The sequence below is a fragment of the Aethina tumida genome, chromosome 5 (assembly GCF_024364675.1).
Source record: "Aethina tumida isolate Nest 87 chromosome 5, icAetTumi1.1, whole genome shotgun sequence".
Classification (NCBI taxonomy): Eukaryota; Metazoa; Arthropoda; class Insecta; order Coleoptera; family Nitidulidae; genus Aethina; species Aethina tumida.
In genome coordinates, this window is record NC_065439.1 from 25648087 (window position 1) to 25670275 (window position 22189).

The 22189-nt window shown below is 26.4% G+C and overlaps 1 protein-coding gene across 6 annotated transcripts in view; it reads right to left on the bottom strand.

Moving 5' to 3' along the window:
- LOC109600475 (mushroom body large-type Kenyon cell-specific protein 1) overlaps positions 1–3715 on the bottom strand; it is a 113823-nt gene extending 110108 nt beyond the window's left edge. For all 6 annotated transcript variants that reach the window (XM_020016631.2, XM_049967488.1, XM_020016632.2 and 3 more), the window contains exon 1: positions 3107–3715. In XM_020016631.2, the coding sequence (XP_019872190.2) occupies positions 3107–3200 (94 nt within the window). In that variant the 5' untranslated portion in view covers positions 3201–3715. The remainder of the gene's footprint in view (positions 1–3106) is intronic.
- Between the last annotated feature and the right edge of the window lie 18474 nt (positions 3716–22189).

Here is a 22189-nt window from a genome sequence, read left to right on the forward strand (position 1 = left end):
ATAATTATCGCATTCGAGGCTAAACTATTTGACGTCGCTTTTTTGTCGATAATGAAATTGTGCAGAAAATTAGAAAAATTTAATGAATTTTAAAATGTTAAAAATTATATTTTTACGTTGGGTATTACTATTATTTTGAGAAATTTCTTTTTTAATTAAGAAGTTAATGACTAATAATTGTTGTCCATTAATATTTACAGTGGTTCATTATTTTTGTTCCAATATTGTGAAATTTGGTTTCTAATTATTGAATATTAGGAAGGGTTATTTTTTAATTAATTAAGATTTAAATTTAATAAAAATAATAGTCAGTTTATGAATAATGAATAATTTTTTAAAATTTAGAAAATTGCACTGTTGACTATAGTAAAGGTATATTTTTTTGTTAAGCAATTTTTAACGTATAAAATAGAATTAAATTATTATTATTTTGTTAATATTAGGTTTAAACTGTAGACAATGTATTTTTTAAATCATAAAATGGTAAAACAACTTTTTAAAATTCAGTTAGGCACTAAAAACATGTTTTCCTAATTATTTTTTATTAATACTATTAAAATGTAAGATTTGTTGTAAATATAAAAATGTAAATCACAAAACTAGACTTAGTATAAAAATGAATAGTTTATGAATAGAATACTTAAAAGCTATTTAAAATATTTTTGGTTCAATAAAAAAACAATTATATGGAATTATATATAAATATATACAAATAAATAAATTTTTCAATTATTTTATTAATCATTTTTATTTTTAAATAATAATAAACAATAAGTTTGTTAATGTTGAAAATTAATAATAAACAATAAATTTCTCAATATTTATTATGAAATTTAGAAGTTCTGGCTATCAAAAATATTGATTTTCCTTTCTTGTTCCTTATTATTAATATTATTTTTAATATAAAAATAAATATATTTAATTATAAGAAAAAAGTATTTAAAATATTCTAATATAATTAAAAAAAATCATCTACTATAAAGTTTATATATAGAAATAGATATATAAATAGATACTTCAAACTTATAGTTACTTTATTACACAATTTTTATTGTAAATTAATAACAAATAATAAATTTCTCAATACTCTAATATTTTTTTAATAGATTATTATGAATTTTTGAAGTTTTAGGTACTAAAAATATTGATTTTTTTTCCTTATTTCATAATATTAATATTATTTTTAGATTGTTACGGTTAATATAAAAATAAATATATTTAATTATAATAAAAAAGTATTTAAAATATATAGTTACTTTATTACACAATTTTTATTGTAAATTAATAATAAACAATAAATTTCTCAATATTCTGTAAAAATTTACTTTTTTATGTTTTTTCAGTAGATATATCAATTTTTCCTTATTCATTACTATTAATATTATTTTTAGAATGTTTAATATAAAATAAATATATTTTAAGAAAAAAAGTATTTAAAATATTCTGATTTAATTCAAAAAATCATCTATTATTAAATTATGTATAAAAATAGATATATATAAATAAATATTTCAAACTTATTATTTATTACACAATTATTGTAAAATAATAATAAACAATAAATTTCTCAATGTTTTTTAAAAATTTAGTTTTTTAAATTATTTATAAGAGTTATAAAATTTTGAAGTATTAAATTCATAAAATATATTATTCCTTATTATTGATATTTTTACAATGTTGCGTTTATTATAAAAATAAATAAATTTAATAACATAAATAATCTATTTAAAACATTCTGATTTGATTTTAAAAAATCATTTATTATAGAATTATAAATAAAAATAGATATATAAATAAATATTTCAAACTTATAGTCACTTTATTAAACAATTTTTATTGTAAAATTTTTTCCATACATATTATAAAATTTTAAAGTGTTAAGGTAATTAAAATATATATTTTAGTTTTTATTATTAATATTATTTTTAAATGTTACGTTTATTATAAAAGTAAATAAATTTTAATAAAATTGGAAAATAATTTAAAATATTTTTAGTTCAATTTAAAAAATAAATACCCATTTTATTTTTTATGGTAATTTAATATTTATTAATACATTTTACAATGTTTTTTGAATGTTTCTTTCAGTAAATATTATGAAAATTTCAAGTATCTTAAAATATAGATTTCATCTTCTTATTCTCTATTATTAATATTACTTTTAAACGTCACATTTTTTATAAAAATGAATAAATTAAATAATAAAATAAAATATTTTAGGGTTAATTAAAGACAATAATTCTTTATTGTATTTTTTTAAATAACTTTAAAAACTTTTTATAAATATAATGTTTAAAGTAAGTTTTTTTATGTTTTTGGCTGTTGTTAAACAATATTAATCTACCAAAATGTCAATAGTTTTATTTTTATTTTGTTGAATACAAAAATTAGATGTATTGAATAAAACTAATGGTAATAAATAGGTTGACATTTGTCAAATTCTAAGTCCCAAAATATTTTTATAATTTCAATTAATTTTAGTTTATTGACAACAACTCTATATTAGCCCATACAACTAAGTTGCATGTAAAAACAAAATTTTATTGCCACACGAATGTCATAATTTTACCTTCCTCATCTTCCGCCTTCTATGACAACATGACAAACAGAAGGGGGCCGGGGCAGCGACAAAAGAAACGTGCGTTGCCGCATCGGAACATGGATTTTTAATTAAGAAAATATGGCGCAAAATTTCGTGAGAGCAAGAGAAGTGAAAAAAAAAAAAAAAAACAAAACGCTGGGAACAAAACAAAAGAAAACGGCAGGGGCAGTGTAGACGATAACCCGGCGCCGTCACAAAAATTCGAACCACGACGCATACATAAAAAAGTGCATCTTGAAAATCATTAAATGCATCGGGATAAGGGGGCGGCCAAAGTCTGGACCGGGCCAGATCGTCGGGGACGGCCCTTCGGCCCGATCGCCGGACGAGCGGGGGATTTTTTCGTTTTCAGTCAGTCAGTCGGATTGGAACGGGGCAGCAATTCGAAAATCTAGGGGAAAGCCGGGCCGTGTACGACACTCAACAGGTTAGATCCGATGGCAACGGAGGCAATGTCGACCGAGAGTGGCAAGTCAATCGATATTCTCGCGGTTAAGGACTCACCGACTATATGAACCATATTTCTTGTCCATTTTTGCAATTCTCTTCTAATATTCCTTCGCTGTTGGACACATCTCGAATAGGAGCACTCCGCCATTTTTCGGCCGCGAAAAGTTTGCTACACTGTCGGCGAGTATACTATATTTCCTATTACCCATCGCTTCAAACAATTCATTACACCAAAATTTTATTAGATAAAAAAAACTGCCGCGTCCGTCGAGAGAGGGGGTGGATTCAAAAAGTCGGCGCACAATTCGAATGATGCGAGAGCACACTTTTCCGGTGGTCCGAGAACAACTGAAAAAAACTGTTCACTGTTCACACTGCGGACGGTCCGTGACGAGTCATCCGAAAACTTCCCCGACACTCTAGAACAATCGTGGCAGAGTCTTAGGCGACGAGTCGTGCTTCAACTTTTTCATATTTCCTGCGGTCCTCCAGCCGATCGGCGCGCGACAGAATCGGGAGAGCGTCCGAAAAAATTCGAAAAAAACAACAAACCGAAAAACGAACGCGACGCCGTCCGTCGCTGTCCGGTCGACGTGATCGCGCGAAAAGCCGGCCTGGTCTGTTTAGTGTGTGTGTGCACGATCGGGACCGGGTTACATGTTTGGCGCGTCGCAATTTTTGTGTGTCGGGTGCATGAATGGCTTGCAAGCTGTAACACTACTGCCGTCCAACGTCACGGAGTGATGCAACAAGTGCGACGCCACTCGGCGTTTGTATGCACTTGCATTTGTTTCCCTTTCCCCCGTGCACGGCCAACTAGATCGGCGTGCATCCCTATTATCTTTCGTCTCTTTTTTTCGCGTGCGCCCCGCTCTCGCGCCCTCCTTCTACCGAAATACAGAACACAGAAGGCTGTGCACACCGTTCTTTTCTAACGTGCCCCGCGCCGTAGGTTCGGCCGTCGGTTTCGGTCTCTCTTTTTTCAAGAACGACGGCCGTCCCTCTCTCTGTCGCGCTCTATCGCTCGAAACCGATGACCCGATGTGCGGCTTTTCGTCTGGCGCCGTCCCACTCGCACACGTTGCGGACGGCCGCGCGGCGTCGCCCCAACCGCCACGGCGACTATTCGATCGCTGCATCCTTGTCGTGTATTACAGAATTTTCCTAGGTTAAACTTGAATTGGTCGCTTTTTAAATATCCCAAGTCGGGCGCGTATCACGGACCGACGCGGGTCACGAGGGGCGGCCGCGGGGGGAGGGGGGGCGCACTCTAACTGAACTCAACCGACCGCTTTTATGCCTCACATAGATACAACTAGCCGATTCTTACAATTAATTATTATTCTATAGTGTTTGTTATTTGTTGGGACATTTTTTAGGCTCGAACCACCAATTTTTAAAAAATGGTGGATGAACTCTTCACAAAGGTCACCCGAAATTGACAATGTGTGATACAAAAACACAATTAAACTTTTTCTTTAGTAGTTAATCATTGTTTTTCAGGTTTATTAACTGTTTTAATAATTTAAATTTAATTTGATTTCATATTCGTCAGTTGGGTGTCACTAATGCCTCCACCAATATTTTAATACTACCTAAATTAAATTTATGAAAAATATTAAAGTTAGAATAATTTCTAACATTAGTTTAAAGAAAAAAACAAGATTTGTAAATTGTTTAACTAGGGACATAGAAAAGAGACAGAAGGATATGAGTAGGAGGGGCCAGGAGAGGGGTCGGTGAACTTTTGAATTAAGCCTATACCCCACTCCTAACCTTCCTCACTCTTATCATTATATCTCTTTTAACCAATGCCTTTAGAAAAACTGTAACGAATCGTTATTAACGTTACTAACACAGTTTATATACAGATAACTACTAACGATGTGCTAATACATTCGGGGATTCCCCGGTTTAAAATTACTGTAGTGTCAATTGAACAATGTATAACTTGTTAATAATTATTGTTTATGTTGGTTGAACTATAATTATTTAAATTTAGTTTGAATATGTATTGGTCACTAAAGTTCTTATCAATATTTTGATATGCACGTCAAAAAATTATTATATTTTAATAAATTTTCATAAAAAAGTTATTAAATTCTGATAGATTAAATAAAAATATATTTTTATGAAATCTCCTTTGACGTTTAACCTGATTGATTAGAAAAAAGTTATATAATTTTATTTTTAAATTGAAATAATAAAATATTACATATTTCACTATTTAGTAACAAACAATTTAGAAAAAAAATAATTATAACTAATAAGTAAATTGTTTATTTTTTTTATCCGTTAAATTTTTATTAATTTTTAAAAGATAATACTATAATAATATAATTAATAAAAATAATATATAAACTGTGACAGGCATGTTAAAAAGAGAGACAGAATGTGTATAGTCAAGGAAAGGAGAGGGGTTGATACACTCGTACCAATTGCCGTAGAGCCTTGCGCCCCCTCCACATTCTACGAGCTTTGGACTACGCCTACGCCCCACTCATATCATTTCATCTCTCTTCTTCATGTTCCTAGTAATCCTGTACTGATGTGTATTTAGTTTATTATTATTATTCCACCAGAATGGTTAAGCTAAAAAATTGCTTATAACTTTTATAATTAAAAAATTAATGTGTTTTTATATTTTATACTTATATTTCTGCATAACTATACATACAATAAAATTTATTTTCATTGCATTGTGAACATTTAAGATTTACAACTATGATTAACTAGAAAATGTTCGACATATTTGGGGTATTATATATATATATATATATATATATATATATATATATATATATATATATATATATATATATATATGTATGATGTATCATTATTTGTATATTTGTACTTCCGTTACTGTCCTGAAACATAGATTATAAAGATTAACTAACAACTAATAACAGAGATAATAATACTAAATATAATATGTTCACATACTGTATTAAGGCATAAAATATTTATTTTATTATATATATTGTTATTTTACTTTATATTCTTGTTTCAACATTAGTGTGATAAAAATCCAATATTAACTAGTATTTTAAAATCATTATTATAATAAATTAATTAATTAATTAAATTGAAAATAAATTTTTATTTCTTAATCTCTACTTCTTATAATTATAAATTACAATCATTTATAAAATTAAATAAATATAACAGAAAAGTTTACATTTTAATGGCATATTTTCTACATTTATTTTTAGAATTTAATTCTATAGTTTCCTGCTTATTTTCCCAACTCATTTTAAATTTATTTTAATATATGAAATCGTATATTGTGAAATATTTTATTACTTCTAATTCTGTCAAAATGTACAGGATTTTAATAAGGACAAATGATTTTAAATTGAAAATCTGAGAAATAAAGATTAATTAACACTATAACAAAAAGCTAATTAATAAAATGAGAATACAGACTTTATTAGATTATCTCCATACCAAAAAGCTTTTAATGAAATCTTATCTTTATCATCCTTGAGACACTAAAAAAATTAGTGCCCAAACAATTAATTTATATTTGATTTTAGTCTAGAATTTACATGTTTCATATTATTAATATTTATATTCAATAGTTTTCTCTGTTTACACAATTTTAAGAATTTTAATAAAAATTTCGACAATTATTTAAAAATTATACATTTTTTTTATATTTTATCAATTTTAAATATAGTTAAACTTGGGATTATTATTTTTTCTGTGTGTATTTATTTGAAATAAACGAAATAAATGTATAAAAAAACAATAATTTGGCCTTAGCTTATTAAAACTTATTTTCATTATCCTTGAGACTCTAAAAAAATTACTGATATGCTACGAACCCTTCTTTGTCTAAACAATTAATGTGAATTAGATTTGGTATATTCAATAGTCTTCTGTTTACACAATTTTAAGAATTTTAGTATAAATTTTGTCAATTATTTAAAAAATTTTTATATTATATCAATGTAAATATAGTTAAAAATTAGGATTATTATTTTTCCTGTGTATTTATTTCAAATAAACGAAATAAATGTGTAAAAAAACATTAATTTGGCCTTACCTGGTTATTTTCAATAAAAGGATAGCTTATTAAAACCTATTTTCATTATCCTTGAGACTCTAAAAAATTATTAGTATGCTACAAACCCTTCTTTGTCTAAACAATTAATTTCAGTTAGAATTGGTATAAAATTCACATGTATTTTATTATTAATATTGCTATTAAACAGTTTCCTTTTATTTAAACAATATTGTATATTTAGAAATTTAACAATTTTTGTATTATCAATTTTAAAAAGTACTCCTACATAAAATGATCATTTTATTAAGACAATCTTATAGTTTATAAAAGTAAATTGATAAACCAACATAAAGTGTGTGATTTTTATTTTTTAAATAAACTAAATAGATATTAAAAAAATAATAATTTGTCTTACCTCTTAATTTTTAAAAAATGATTCGTCCATTTTCATCATCCTTGAGACACTAAAAAATCTTATTGGTGCGCTACAAAACCTTCTTTGTCTAAACAATTAATTTAAATTGGAATTTAGTCATCAGCTAAATTTAAATCGTCGCAAATTGCTGCGTAAAAAAATGAACTTAGTTTATATTATTTCGGATCGAACGCTTTGTTTTTCGTCAAGGTTACCGCATCGCATTTTCTTGCATTTAAATGGCCGAGGTTTTGCATTCATTTTCAATCGGAATCTGAATTAATTAGCCAAGGTACCGGTGTTTTTCGCGAAAACGATTCCGTGATGTTTTCAGCTGACTCACATAAGTGGTGCAATTAAATATCGTTTACATATATTTAAATGGCGCAGTTTAATGAGATCACCAATTAAATATTTTCGTGGGAAATTGGTCGACGTTTTCGACACCTTCAGTAATGTGAATAATGATAAGGACAGTTGTTGGTATACAGAAAAAATGCAAATTAAGACAATGTTTTCAATAAGCTTTGAAAGGTGTATTTATTTTTAAGCACTATTATGTTCCCAGTGTACAAAAATTAAAAAAAAAAAATTATTTGAATGAATATTTTACTGTATTTCTGACAATTGTCTTCGAGAAATTTAAGTTTTCGGCTATTTTCTGGTATGAAATACCTTTTTTGTGCTGTTGTTTTATTTGCTTTTGATGTTCTAAGGTACAAAGCTGTGCTCTCCCCCATTGTAAATAAAATTAACAATTTTTTAATTCATTTTACTAAGGTAACAACCTATATACCAGTGTCCATATTATTTTTCACATGGCTGTAAGTCCGGCTGGATTCTCACAAATATTCGTTGACTGCGTTGCAACACGTCAATTTGAATAAGGCAGTTTAAAATTTCAGCTGTAAATCCAACACCCAATATAATTATTCATTTAAACCGAGACTGCGACCTTTAAACCATCTGTTATTTAAGACTCGGTGCGGAGAAATTCGAATTTACGTGCGAACTAACGTTATTTTTATGCTGCGTCCTGATAAGGATTTGCCACCATACATAAGATCGCAGATTTGTACTACTTTAAACGTAAAAATTCAGAAGAACCAACAAGTGTTTGCGTACGTGTGATATTCCAGAGGTACGTTTAAGGCAAATCGAACTGTGTATGTGCATTTTTGTGCCGGCCAAGTGTTACGGCCCGGAGGTAAGGAAGTTCTTTGGCGAACACCTACCATTTTCTAGTTTAAAATACCGCTAATTTCACATCGCGGGCTCATAATACATTTAACTAAACTATAATACTTCAAGATTAATAGCGTGTAAAGACGGTACTTGACCATAATAAACCATTGTACGCCAACTAAAAAATGTTTGATGCGCCAGACATTGGAAACACAAAAGGATCACATACCTGGCTAATTATGATTTCAATTAAATATAAATTTATTGTAACCATGTACATTGTTTATTATTATTAAATATTTAATATTAAATAAATCATAAACTTTATAAAACTTTAAGATAATGTTACTTTATTTCTTAATAAACTAAAATTTATTAAGGTATTATTTTATGAAAATTATCAAATTTAAGACTAAATATAAATATATCAATTGTAATTAACTAATTCTCAATATTATATTTTTTACTAATTTAAATTTTTCAATATAATAAATTATAAAAATATGTACTTACTTAAATTTCTTATACTAATTCCACCTGAAAAAAAATAAATATATTTTAGAATAGAATGTTTAAAACATATTAAATATGATAATAAAAAATTATTATATTTAATATAATAATTTTTATTTAATTTCATTAAATATTACTAATGTAATTTAATAAAAATTTTTCATAATAATAGAATTGTTATTTCAAAAATATTAACATAAATAGATATGAAATTGAAAATATTGTTTGACTAGAGAAGAGTTTCACTTATTAATCTTGTTAGTAACTTAATTAATTTGAAACATCAAGTTTCAGCCCTTTTTAAAATTAAACAAATATTAATATAAGAAAACAAAATAATTATATAAAATAAGAAGGTTTTTTTAAGGTTGGTTGAAAAACTTTATATAAAAGAATGATAAATTTTAAAAATTATACAAAAATATTCGTCAAAAAAAAAATTTAATGTTGTTTGACTAAAAGAGCGTTTCACTAATTAATTTTGTTAGTAACATAATTAAATTGAAAAAAAAATTATATACAATAAGAAATTAAAAATGAAAAATTTTAAAAATGAAACAACAATATTCGACGAAGAAATAAAATTATGTTGTTTGACTAAAAAGTCCAAGAATTCCATTAATTAATTTTGTTAGTAACTTAATTAATTTGAAAAATTAAAATTTATATAAAATTATAAATTAAAAATAATAAATTTTCAAAATTAAACAAAAATATTCAACGAAGAAAAAATTTTAACGTTGTTTGGCTAAAAAATTAAAGAGTTTCAGTAATTAATTTTGTTAGTAATAATAGATTTAACAAAAAAATGTACAAAATAAGAAATTAAAGATGATAAATTTTCAAAATTAAACAAAGATATTCAATAAAGTAAAAATTTTAAGGTTGCATGACTAAAAAATTAAAGAATTTCATAGAATTAATTTTGTTAATAACTTAATTAATTTGAAAAATTAAAATTTATATAAAATAATAAATTAAAAATGATAAATTTTCAAAATTAAACAAAAATATTTAACAGAAAAAAAAATTTAATGTTTGACTATTAATTTTATTAGTAACTTAATTAATTTGAAAAAATAAAATTTTTCAAAATAAAAGTTTTCAAAATTAAACAAAAATATTCAACGAAGAAAAAATTTTAATGTTGTTTGGCTAAAAAATTAAAGAGTTTCACTAATTAATTTTGTTAGTAGTAAAAAATGTGAAAAAAAAAATGTACAAAATAAGAAATTAAAGATGATAAATTTTCAAAATTAAACAAAGATATTCAACAAAGTAAAAATTTTAAGGTTGCTTGGCTAAAAAATTAAAGAATTTCACAGAATTAATTTTGTTAGTAACTTAATTAATTTGAAAAATTAAAATTTATATAAAATAATAAATTAAAAATGATAAATTTTCAAAATTAAACAAAAATATTTAACAGAAAAAAAAATTTAATGTTTGACTATTAATTTTATTAGTAACTTAATTAATTTGAAAAAATAAAATTTTTCAAAATAAAAGTTTTCAAAATTAAACAAAAATATTCAACGAAGAAAAAATTTTAATGTTGTTTGGCTAAAAAATTAAAGAATTTCACTAATTAATTTTGTTAGTAGTAAAAAATGTGAAAAAAAAATGTACAAAATAAGAAATTAAAGATGATAAATTTTCAAAATTAAACAAAGATATTCAACAAAGTAAAAATTTTAAGGTTGCTTGGCTAAAAACTAAAAGAATTTCTCAGATTTAATTTTGTTAGTAACTTAATTAATTTGAAAAAATAAAATTTTTATAGAATATGATACAAAAAATAAAAAAAATTGAAAAATTAAAGAATTCGACGAAAAAACTTTAATGTTGTTTGACTAATTAATTTTGTTAGTAACTTAATTAATTGAAAATTATATTAAAATTTTTTAATTATATTCAAAAAGTTACAAGTTTTATAAATTGTGCACAAAAAATGGCTTAATATGTATAATAGGCTTATAGTTGTTACAAAAATTATATTCAATACAAAATTAAACAACTTTTGTATTATTATTAATTTTATTTTTTTTTTTTTTTTTTTGAAAATTCATAAAACAAATTGTGTGACAGTGTCAAATAAAAAAAAAAATCAAAATTCAAATATAAATATAACTTTTTATTTAAATAAATTAAAATAATAAATAAGTAATATTAACTGGTGAAAATATGGGTTCTTTCTTAAAAAATAGTAACACGAAAATTTCTTGAATTCTCAGTATTTTTTCCCACAGCATTAACCCACGCAGCATCATTCACTACTAAAAAAAAAGTATCTGGAATGTCCTAGAACAAATATCTTGTCGTAAAACCGAGTAACCTTCAATTCTTCATTTTAATTGGAGATAGACTAATTAGACAAAAGCTGTTTTGCTTACAATGCACATAAATTGGCCTCTCGCACAGAAATTTTCAATTGCAATAAACAATCTGCACATACATGCGCGGCGTAAACAACAAATAAATAAAATTTCTATATAAGGAGTCGACGGCATACAGCCTTGATGCCCCGGTAAAATCATAGAGTAGGAAAAAAAAAATTAGAAACCATAAAAATCGAAAATGCCAAACAATCTGTGATTCAGCACTTGCATCGGATCTTGTCTGACGCAATTTTGCAATTAAAATCAAGGTTACGAATTTTCTCTATGACCGAGATTGGTACATCGCGCCAACAATTTCAGCTACTGAATTTTTTTAATTGACCACATTTTACATCCTCCATTCGCACGGTGATTGATTATCAATTAAATACCACATATATTCATTTGGTGTGAGATTCAGTTTTGTTTTTCAATTTCATAAACCTGATGTTAATAAGCATGTGACTTTTATTTTAAATTACAACGTATTCTCTAGTTGTAAAGTTGCTGGAATCAATTATTAAATGTTCAATTTCATCGAAGAGTGGTAAACATTTTTAAATTACAAGGTAAGATAATTTTTACTTAGTGTTTTACTCTTTTCTTTACTAAATTATCCAAATGAATCAGTAATTAATCCTATTAGTAACATGACAGTTCAAAATTCATATTAAATAAAGATTGATACATTTTAAAAGTTAAGTAAAAAATCCAAAAGTTTCACTTATTAAAGTTTATTAGTAACTTAATTATCTTGAAGAATTAAAATATTTAAAAAATAAAAAATTAGAAATAACAAATTCTAAATATTACACAAAAAAATTTACCCTCTCCTTTCACTAAATTATCCAAATATATTATATTACCAATCTTATTAGTAACTTAAGTATCTAGAAAAATTAAAATTTATATTAAATAATGAAATGTAAATAATAAACTTTAAAAATTCAACAAAAAATTTGGATAATAGACAAATTTTACTATTTTCTTTACCAAATTATTCAAATAAATCACTAATTAATTTTATTAGTAACTTAAGATTCATGACAATTCAAAATTTATATTAAATAAAGAATGACAAATTATAAAAGTTAAGTAAAAAATTTAGATATTTGATTCGAAAATCCAAAAGTTTCACCTATTAAAGTTTGTTAGTAACTTAATTATCTTGAAGAATTAAAATATTTAAAAAATAAAAAATTAGAAATAACAAATTCTGAATGTTAAACAAAAAAAAGTTTATATTAAATAAAAAACTGAAAATAACAAACTTTAAAAATTAAACAAAAAATTTGGATTTAAGACAAATTTTACTCTCTTCTTTTACTAAATTATTCAAATGTATCACTAATTAATCTTATTAATAACTTAAAAATTAATTAATTCAAAATTTATATTAAATAAAGAATTAGAAATTACAAAATTTTAAAATTAAACAATAAATTTAGTTATTTGACTCAAAACTTAAATCAAAAGTTTCACTAATTAAAATTTATTAGTAACTTAATCATCTTAAAAAATTAAAAATTCTTCTTTGATTAAATTATCCAACTGTATTATATTACTAATCTTATTAGTAACTCAAGTATCTTGAAAAATTAAAATTTATATTAAATAAAGAATAAGAAGTAAAAAAATTTAAAAATTAAACAAAAATATGCAAGTTTTAGTTTCTTCTTTTACTAAATTATTCATGTGTATCACTAATTAATCTTATTTGTAACTTAAATATCTTGACAACTGTATTAAAAATCCAAAAGTTTCACTAATTAAAGTTTGTTAGTAACTTAATTATCTTGAAGAATTGAACTTTCTAAAATATAAAAATACTTCTTTGACTAAATTATCTAAATGTATTATATTACTAATCTTAATAGTAACCTAAGTATCTTGAAATATTAAAATTTATGTTAAGAAAAGAGAAAGCAATAACAAATTTTAAAAATTAAACAAAAAATTTGGAGTTAAAACATGTTTTACTCTCTTCTTTTACTAAATTATTCAAGTATATCTAATTAATCTTATTAGTAACTTAAGTAACTTGGCAATTCATTATATTAAATAAAGGATTATAAATGACAAAATTTAAAAATTAAACAAAAAATTAGTTATTTGACTCTATAATCCAAAAGTTTCACTAATGAAAGGTTGTTAGTAACTTAATTATTTTGAATAATTAAAATAGCTATAAAAAATGAATTAGAAATAACAAATTGTAAAAATTATACAAAAAAAATTGAGAAAAATAATTTTACCAAATTATCCAAATGTATCATATTACTAATCTTATCTAATCTAACTTAATAAAGAATTAGAAATTACATATTTTAAAAAATTATACAAAAAAGACAAATTTTAGTTTCTTTTTTTAATAATTATCACAAATTAAACTCACTAGTAACTTAAATATCTTGAAAAATTAAAATTTATATTAAATCATTAAACTAAATTTTGTTAGCAACTTAATTATATTGAATAAATAAAATAATGAATTAAAAATTTCCAAATATCCTACAAATAATTTTGAGGAAAAACTAATTTTGCTCCCTTTGATTAAATTATTTAAGTGTGTCACAAAATTAATATTATGATTAACTTAACATAGATGTCTTGAAATAATAAAATTTATAATAAATAAAAAATAAAAAATGTCAAATTATTAAAATTAAAAAAAAAAATTAGAAATTAACTTTAAGAAAACTAATAATTAACTAATAATATTTTAAAATTCCTTTCAAATCTATAAATTAATTTTTATTTTCTTTGTAAATTATTAAAATTTTGGTTAACATCTTCTAGTAGTGAAATAGAACTGACATCAGCATCCAACATCAATCAACGTTCTCTAAGTGACGGTTGATGAGGGACGGAGTAATTCATGAAATGCAAATCGCGGATCAGTCCCGCGGTCACCGTCGCGACGTCCGAAACCGGCGGATGCCCGTAAGTGGGTTAGATCCGTGCAGAAAGTGCACAGTTAGGATGCATTTTCCAGACGGACGGTCGCGTGGGGGCGAAGGTGCCGCGTGGCGCGGTCGAGGGGGGGGGGGGCGGCAACGTCGAGGGGGGGACAGGGTGCGGAATGCGGAAAGGGATCAAAAAATGCGATCAATAGTGGCTCTCTGCTTCTTAAACCCTCCACAATTGCACTGAAGCGCTGTCAAAACTACTGCTACTCGACGCCCTCTCCGCCTGGGCCCCCCGCGCGCCGCCCCGCCGTTGGGGCCCCCGACCGACCCCCCGAACGCTACCCCCGGCCTCTTCAGCTCGTCGCCGCTGAAAAAATATGACACACATATTCCCCGGCTCGGTTTTTTACCTACTCATGTGAGAGTATGTATGAGTTGCAGCGTTGGGGATTTACGGTCCCCGAAGCTTTTCGTGTAGGTAATTATTGCACCGTTTTACCCTACTTTTTTCATATTAGCCTCCCCGTGTTTGTACGGCAAATGTACATATGATAAAAGGGAGGATGGAACATATATTTTTTTTTCCTATCATCGCATCGGAAATAATGACAGAAAGAACGGCAGCGAATTTCACCCAGGATCTATCGACCGCAGTACCTGCACACAACACACACCGCACACGCATGATTAAAATTCGCTTTATCAATGGATGATGTTCATGTTACATCTCGTATTAAATAACAATTGTGATGCTCTTTTATATTTTAATTAAATACCTACATGCCGTAAGCGCTGATACTGGGAATAAATCAAAGGGAATTTGCAATTTTATGTTGGACTGCAAGCTGAAGATTTAACTTATAATCGTTATAAAGATGCTGGTGGGGAATATTAATGGTTCATTATATCATCGCGAAACACAAGAATGTACGTTTACTTTGTACCTAAAAGTCTGTTGGGTTTATTCGGTATTATTACACAAAAAAAAAAACAACTGCTTGTACAATGTGCACATTTTACAGTTTGTCCTTATTCCAAGGGGATCGTAAAAAATGATTTAAAGCACGTTTTATTATTAAATATTAAACATTTATTTTTCCATCATTCATTTTACTTATAACATGCAATTTAATAAACCCCATTTTGATGTAAAAATGGGTACCATGGTAATATTTTTTTGTCTATTCTACTGAAAAGGATTGAAATTATTTATTAAATAATTTTCTTTAGATCTCTTAAAATAAATTTCAGCCTTTTCAATTTTTATTAATTAATTTTTATAAGACTTATTATTATCATCTTATTTATTCTTTTATATTATTTTGCAAGTTTCCATTAAATTTAATATATTGAAAAATTGTCATATTAATTTTAATTGTGATTGGCATTTGTCAGTTTTATTTTTTATATAAATATTTTATGATGATTTTCAGATTGTTTTATCAAATTAATTCATCAACTTCTATGAGCTCTAATAAACATGTATTTTAATATTTGCAAATTTTTATTGAATTTTTTTTTTTTAATTTTTATATTAATTTCAATTATAATATATATTTATTTGATATTTTAATTTTTTAATTATTTTCTGATTATTAAATAATTAATATATATTTTAAAATTTCAAGTTTTTTATTGGATTATAGTATTCGTAATATTATTTTTTTTCCAATTAATTTTTTAATTTTTTTTTTCATTTTTTTAATTATTTTATCAATTTTATTCATTAATTTTTATTCCATTAAACATATATTTTTTTAATAATATTTTTTATTACATTAAGAGTATTTTTAATAATTATATTAATTTTAATTGTAATTAATATTTGATAGTTTCATATTATTTGAATTCTTTATCATGTTTCAATGACTTGAATGAATTATATTATCAATTTTATTAATTAATTTTTATGAGGTTTGTTAAATATATATTTTAAAATCTCAAATTTTTATTGAATTGATATTTTTAATAATTACTATATTTATAATTTTAATTGAATATTGAATAATAATATTTCTTATATGAATTTTTTACCATTATTTTAAATATTTATCTGTTTACTTTTATCAATTAATTTTTATGAAATTTCCAAATTTTTATTGAATTTATAACATATATTTGATAGTAATATTTTTAAACTTTTAATCATTATTTTAAATGATTTTCTGTTTTATTATTTAATTTTTATGATAATCATTAACATATATATATATATATATATATATATATATATATATATATATATATATATATATATATATATATATATATATATATATATATGTTAATTTTTATTGAGTCTATAATATTTTTAATAATTATTAAATTAATTTTAATTGTAATTGATATTAAGTAATAAAATTTGTTATATGAATATTTTATCATTATTTTAAATAATTTTCTGTTTATTTTTTAAATTTTATTAATTAATTTTTATGAAATTTATTAAACATATATTTTAAAATTTTAAAATTTTTATTGAATTTGTATCTTTTATAGTTAGTATATTAATTTTAATTTTAATTCATATTTAATAATAATATTTCTTATATATAATCATTATTTTACATGATTTTCTATTTTATTAATTAATTTTTATGAAATTCAATAAATATATATTTAAAAATTTCCAAATTTTTATTAAATTTATAATATTTTTAATAATTACTACATTAATTTTAATTATAATTGATATTAGATAATAATATTTCTTATACGAATTAATATTTATGAAATTCATTAAATATATATTTTAAAATTTTCAAATTTTTTTTGAATTTATATTTTCGTAATTATTATATTAATTTTAATTATAATTCCTATTTGATAGTAAGTTTTTAATCATTATTTTAAACGAGTTTCTGATTAATTTTTAAATTTTATTAATTAATTTTTATCAAATTCATTAAATATATATGTTGAAATTCTTTTTTATCGAATTAATAGAATTTTTAATAATATTTATATTAATTTTAATTGTGACTGACTTTTGATTTGAATTTTTATCATTGTTTTAGATGAAATTAATATTTATGAACACTATTAAATATATATTTTAAAATTTCAAAATTGTTATTGAATTTATGGTATTTTTAATAATTATTATATTAATTTTTAAAGTTTTTTTATTTTTTATATATATATTTTTTTACTGTTTTAAATGATTTTCTGATTATTTTATCAATATTATTAATCAAGATCATTGATTTTTAATATTGTTTATGATTATTTATTTTAATTTTATTTGTGATAGATATTTGATTTTATAATTTTTTATATGAAATATTTATCAGTGCATTAAATGACCCTTTTTTATAATTATTTAATTATATTAATTTGTGACTGACTTTTGACAGTTTTATTTTTTATATAAATTTTTATCATTGTTCTAAATGAATTTTTAATTATTTTATCATTTTTTTTAATTAATTTTTATTATGTCTATAATATCTAAGGTATTTTCAATTTTTCATGATGGTGATGGTTTTAAAAATTTTTATATTAATTTATCAGTTTTAATTCTTACTGTGAATTCTTAAATAAAGTTCTTCTTAATTTATCAGTTTTATTCATGAAATCTTTAAATAATGTAATATTTTATAAATTATTTTTATAATATTTTAATAAATTTTTACATTAATTTGTTCTTATTTTGTTTTAAAATTTTGCAATTAAATTAAGTATGTGTTATGATAATTTTGAGTTAGACGAATATTTCAAAATATTACATTAATAGGAGCTAATTTTATGAAATTTCCACTAGATTCTCCATGTTTTAACGCATGGTACATCAATATTACACCACAAAACAACAACAGTAAACTGGAACATCTACCTACCATTAACTTAATATTCTTGAGACATTGCAGTCGCAGCCAGGCAGACATTCATGCGAAATAATTTCATACCTCCAGATATTACAGGTTTGACAATTCTTTCTAAACAATTTAAAATACGAAACCGCCGCTTTGGGAGAGCGTATTTCAGGAATCACGAGCGTGTGTATAATTTATTTTTCCTTGGCGAAAACGATGACTTCTTATAAGTTTTCCCCCTGTGAGCGTATTAATTTTCTCCTCGCAGCTTACTTAAAGTTGCATAAGCTGCACCTTCAACCGCCCCCCCCCCCCACTTCTCTCGCCCCGGCCCGGTAATACAATTTCTGAATAATGCAGGTGACAAATGAAAATCCTTGAATTATTCACCGGAACACCTACAACTTTAATCCTTAATACCACTGTACGTGGACTATGTTTTTTTCGATGTAATTACACATGACTGTCTCAAATGTATGTATGTGCGATGTGTTCGATGAAATATTTATCGGCGGAGGCCGATAACTTGTATTTACATCTGTTGAAAGTTTTATTGCATAGTTGATTGGGTGTAAAGAGTGTTTCTGGGGGACTTAACGTATTGGATTATTCCTTTCGGGACCTGAAACTAATCTACACGCTGTGTTTCTATCTGGGGTTTATATCCAGCAAAAGAAATCAATCTTTTTTGCACGGTTATTAAAAAGATATTACTTTTTCTTATTTAAAGTGAGCACTTTAATGTTAAGGAAACACATTGTCTAAGTTGTTAAGTTTTAATAGGTTTGTTACTCCATTAAAAAAATCCTTGAGTGTTAATGAAGACATTTATTTATAACCTACTCATTAGCTTCCTTTAGTCGGAAATTGTTACCCTCTCACGACCTCGTAAGGGATCAATAGCCAAAATAAGCCACAAACTGGGCTGACTTAATTGGGGGCGACACATACTGGTTACTTTATAGGGTTTATGTCGCAGGTAAGGGCAATGAATCAAAATTCAATCGCCTGAGTTTCTGACGGTAAATGTTATTACAGGCCTCCGGGGTCCGTATTCTGCAACTGATTGATTGACCGGCGACAGCGATGTTCTGGGAGCGCCGGCAACGTCAAAACTAGATTTATTTGATTAGCAAATCCACGCTTTACATCTTGATCGTCCGTCATGGAGGACTGCGACTCAGTGCTGGGCCAGAAAAACCCATCAACACAACCAAAGAGTCGCCGGTAAAAGTGAATGAGCATCGAAAACCCGGTGTCGTGATCTTCCCCTGCACGTCGAGAACGATGGTCGTCACGTCGCGACACCGCCGACCTTGACACTCTTCCTACTCCAAGTGAGCGGCCAAGCTGGCCGAGCTGAGCGGCGCGAGAGATAGAAACGTCTCCGTGGCCGCGGTGCGTCTCCCTCTGCCTCTCTGGAAGACGCCGTTGCCATTCACCTACCCACCTAGTTTGACCGCGGCGCGTTCCCACTAGGTTATGGGGAAGACGGCTATGTGGAGTAGGCGGCCAACGCGGAGGCACACGCAACGTCGTCGGATCGGGGGAGGGCTGTCCACGGCGTAATTTCGGGGAAATATCGATCTCGTACTGTGTGTGCACGGTTCCTGGTAGTATCGACGAATTGCACGGCTATGCAACGGCCGACCTACGATATTTGGGTCAGTCTTTGGGAAAAGTTCTTGGGAGTTGCCAGACGGAGAAACTCCGTTCGGCCCCGACGTGACGTTGATGTTTTATTTGTTTGAATATATTAAGCGGTATCTGGGAAATGTTTGGAAGCACAACGAACAAATTTCTTAATTTTTTAATACATTAAATAGATTTGAAAATATTTTCAATATGTTTTACTTTGACCAGTAATATTATTTTACTCTTCATGTATTTAATATACATAAAATTAAACAATCAATTTCTTGTGAACTAGTCACTGGCGTAAATGTATTGAAAGACATCATGAGCAAAACATGGATCCAACGGTTGCTTTTGTAGGAGGTTCCGTAACAGAGAATGAGATGAAATTTCTTTAGAGACAAACACTCATATATATCAGACAAACTATAAATACTCGACGATACCACAACTTGGTTACTCAGCCCATTATAATTCCATTTGGCGTTGCACCATGACTCAAACACTGTGGTCTCCACGTTCACCTGAATACAGTCTAATTGGACACGTATGGAACAGTCTTCAAAGACAAATTTACACTCTAAAGCATCAGCCTCAAAACTTGGAGAAGCTTGCTAATGCTCTTAGAGAAGAATGCCAAACTAGATATCAAGAATTCACTAATTTTGAGTATCTCAAAGAGGGTGGAAGCTCTTCGTAGGACAGGTTATTTAATTTTAATTAATTTTATTTTATTAATTTCCTAAGGAATTTGATGATTAAGTTTATTAAAACTTATTTTGATAACAAATATGTTACATCTGTGATACAGTACTTTCCTTGTCCAATCAGGAACAATTTTATCCTGTCACGTTGTGTATGTCAAGGAGGATGGAAGCTGTTCGAAGGACAAGGGAGGACGGTTTTTTCTAATTTTAATTAATTTTGTTTTATTAATTTCAAAAGAAATATGATGGTTAAGTTTATTAAAACTTGGAGGAGCTTGCTAATGATCTTAGAGAGGAATGCCAAGCTAGAGATCAAGAATTTATTGGTTCACTAATTTTGAGTATGTCAAAGAGGGTGGAAGTTCTTCGTAGGACCGGGAAAAACGGTTGTTTAATTTTAATTAATTTTGTTCTATTAATTTCCTAAGGAATTTGATGATTAATAAGTTTATTAAAACTTATTTTGATAACAAATTTGTTATATCTGTGATACAGTACTTTCCTTGTCCAATCAGGAACAGTTTTATCCAGTTACGTTGAGTATGTCAAGGAGGAGAAGGGAGGACAGTTTTTTTAAATTTATTAATTTCTCAGGGATGATTAACTTTATTAAAACTTATGTATTTGTTGCACCACATACTTTCATTGACCAATGAGCCACAATTTCATCCAGTTATGGCTTTAAACAACTGCAGTTTAGTATTTAGTTATAAAAATTTTCTGGAAGGAGCAGTTGCTGGTTGCCCTAGGGCAAAGAAAAATGTTTCCTGCTGTTCCAGATGTGTAAAATAAACATCGCCATCAATCTTAATGATATCCTGGAAAACAGAAAACACAATGGAGAATAGACAAGAATCATTAAGATCCACTGAGGCGTTTTTGAGGTGATGCGTTGAGTATTTCACTTTGAACGCTGTTCTCTTTAACGGCACAAACTATGGTTATAAGCCGCTTTACAAAGCCACATGTTTATTTCTGGTGGTGTGTAATTATCGCAGGAGGAAGATCATAACGGGGACGCAAATAAAGACGGATTAATTAGGTGTTAACTATTGCCAAACATAATTTATTGGTTGTTTCCCCTGATAACAATTAATGGTTCTGTGAAGAGGTGACTAAATTTTTCTCAACAATTGTTTATTTAAGATAAATATTGAAATAAAATCAATAAATCGTGGCGCATTCTTATTGTCACAGCCCCATATCTCGTTCGCAAACTGAGACGATTTGTTACAGAAGGAATGTAATAATTGGAAATTTATTAATGCCACATCACCGATTTTAATCGTCGTTACATATTGGGAAATAAGCCATGATTAATGTCCAATAAAGGACGGCAATTGCCTTAGACAAACATATACGAAAATATAACAGTTCACACACGTCCAAATAAAATTGTATTACGTTTATTCCCCACTAAAAGTTGTTAGGATTGTATTGTCAGCTATAGAAAACGTTGTAAACAGTTGTTTTGTCGCACGATATCTCGTTGGGCATTCATTCGCTTGAGTCTTATTGGCACAACGGCTCTCGAAAACGTTTTTAGCGAAATAATAAGTGAACTTTTG